The 2,288-nt window shown below is 43.8% G+C and overlaps 1 protein-coding gene across 1 annotated transcript in view; it reads left to right on the top strand.

The window, feature by feature from the left end:
• Positions 1–2,288, top strand: part of HELRODRAFT_164848 (hypothetical protein) — a gene marked incomplete at both ends in the record, with an annotated part of 5,905 nt that overhangs the window by 2,257 nt on the left and 1,360 nt on the right. The window contains 2 exons of the mRNA XM_009030802.1: positions 137–1,146; positions 1,250–2,277. Of these exons, the coding sequence (XP_009029050.1) occupies positions 137–1,146; positions 1,250–2,277 (2,038 nt within the window). The remainder of the gene's footprint in view (positions 1–136; positions 1,147–1,249; positions 2,278–2,288) is intronic.

Genomic DNA, 2,288 nt, shown 5'->3' with positions numbered 1-2,288 from the left:
CCATCATCACCATCACGACCACCACCATCATCATCATTACCACCACGATCACCCCCATCATCATCATCATCACCACCATCACCATCATCACCACCACCACCATCTTCGTCATCACCGTGTTTGAATTCTGCAACAGACCTGCAGTTTGAGAGATCGAGGTCATGTTCGATGGGGCAGGAGCTGGACTCCAACGTGCAGATGAATCTCTTCAACCTCAGCATCCCCTCACCTGCAACCTCACCACCACCACCACCACCACCATCGTCGTCACCATCATTGCTCTCATCCTCCTCCTCCCTACCAACGACATCAGTGTACACTCAGTTCTCACCAGCGACCAGGGATAAAGCGACATGTAATCGTTTCAGCTTGAATAATCCTGCCAATGTTGAAAGTAATCGCAGCAACAATGTGGTCGGTAGTAGCTGCAACAATGTGGTTGGTAGTAGCTGCAACATTGATGCCTGTAGTAGCAGCAACAATGTTGAGAACAATAACGTTTGTGAAAGTGATTCAGCAAGCGTCGACATATCGCAGTGGACCAGCAAAAAACCGCCCATCGGGTCAAAATCAAAACAGTCCAAAAATGTTTACGGTGACGACATTGACACGAGCAGCAGCCACAATAACAACGACAGCAATAGTTTTCGCAGACTTGCTCACAACTCGCTGCGAAAAAGTAGCACACCGGCCGCATTATCAATCTTCCCAACAAATCATGAGAACACTCGCTCTACAGGAGGCAGTAATGGCAATGCCGACAACGTGAAGACAAGCAAAAAGTTAACGAAATGGAGTTTTTTCAACCGAAAACTTTCTGCATCACCTCCCCCGCTAAAGACATCATCCCGTTCCAGATCGGTGTCAAACGTCTTAGCAGGTATGGGGCCAGCATCGAACGCCACACGCCAGCACAACCTTTTCGGGTCGGTCCCACCAACTCCATCTCACAGAGAATCTCCACTTTTCAAGTTTTCAAGCCCCATCTGTTCCAACAACAACACAGCTGATAGGGTTCGAAGTATCAAATCAGCCACACTCCCGCATGCAACTCTTGCAGGTTATGGCACTGACGATAGCAAATACAGAGAAAGGGGCGAAAAAAATGTTGTCAACGCGGCTGCAACTTCAAGTATTTTTTCGATGGTTAGAAACATTTTACATTAAATTTTTTCAAAAAGTTTTCCAAAATATAATATTTTTTTTCCAGATTTAATTTTAAACATTTTTTATACTGTTATTTTATAAGCTATGGAGCGGTAAGAATAAGAAGAAAGTTGCAGAGAAGCACCAACTGGAGCAACTGAAGTCTTCATTTTTTTTATCCCTCCCTCGACCTCCTCTCGTCCTTCTTCCTTCCCCTTCCCTTGAAACGCAGGATTGGCTGGCTCAGTCAACTGTCAACAGTTTCAAAACTTCACCCGGAGTCGGCTGTCCGTGCAGCTCTTGCAAGATGGCGGCCAAATTCAATTTCAAATCCAAACTGGAGATGACTAATTATCAATTTCCCGTAAGAAGGGATCGCTTAGAGATGGAAGACAAGGTTGGCTACTACAACTCGAGACCAATCTGGGGAACTGTGGATGTTGGAGACATGAACGATGGTGACGACGAAAATGAAGATGACGTCATCGACGTTAACGGCATTGTTCTCTACTCTAAATGTTCCAAATCAATGAATAAACTATCGACTAAACATAACATCAAAAGTAAAAAACAAAGAGCAAATAAAAGTGTCCAGTGCACTTTCAACCACAAAATCAGCAGCAGCAGCAGCAGCAACGTCACAAGCGACAGCGTCAATAACAACTATCCTCACAGCATGTATACAAACTTGAACGCGGTGAAAAATGCAAATAAAAAACTTTTGGCAATGTACGTACCGTATTTGGGCGGTTCAAAAAGTTTCAGTGATGCAGAAGAAATAGAAAAATCGTCATTAAAATACGGCGATTCAGCTGAATTCTACAGCCAACCGAGGAGAAAATGTGAGTCGCTTGAAAGTTCCAGCGATTATAGAAATGTGGCTATTCATGGGGATGATAATAACGATGACGAAGAAGATGACGTGATTAAAATGTTTATGAACATGAATTACGACAGACCATCAAACATTAGTAAGAACTTGAATGTAATGGACAATATGAACAACACCATAAGTTGTCCGTGTTGCGGAAACACATTCACTTTTTATAAATACCCCAAAACAACCGACATTGCAAGAATAGGACAAGAACGGCACCAACACCACCTCCAGCACAATCCACTTTCCTACGCGTCAATCCACT

The sequence above is a fragment of the Helobdella robusta genome (assembly GCF_000326865.2).
Source record: "Helobdella robusta unplaced genomic scaffold HELROscaffold_7, whole genome shotgun sequence".
Taxonomy (NCBI): domain Eukaryota; kingdom Metazoa; phylum Annelida; class Clitellata; order Rhynchobdellida; family Glossiphoniidae; genus Helobdella; species Helobdella robusta.
This window is presented reverse-complemented; position numbering and strand designations above follow the sequence as displayed.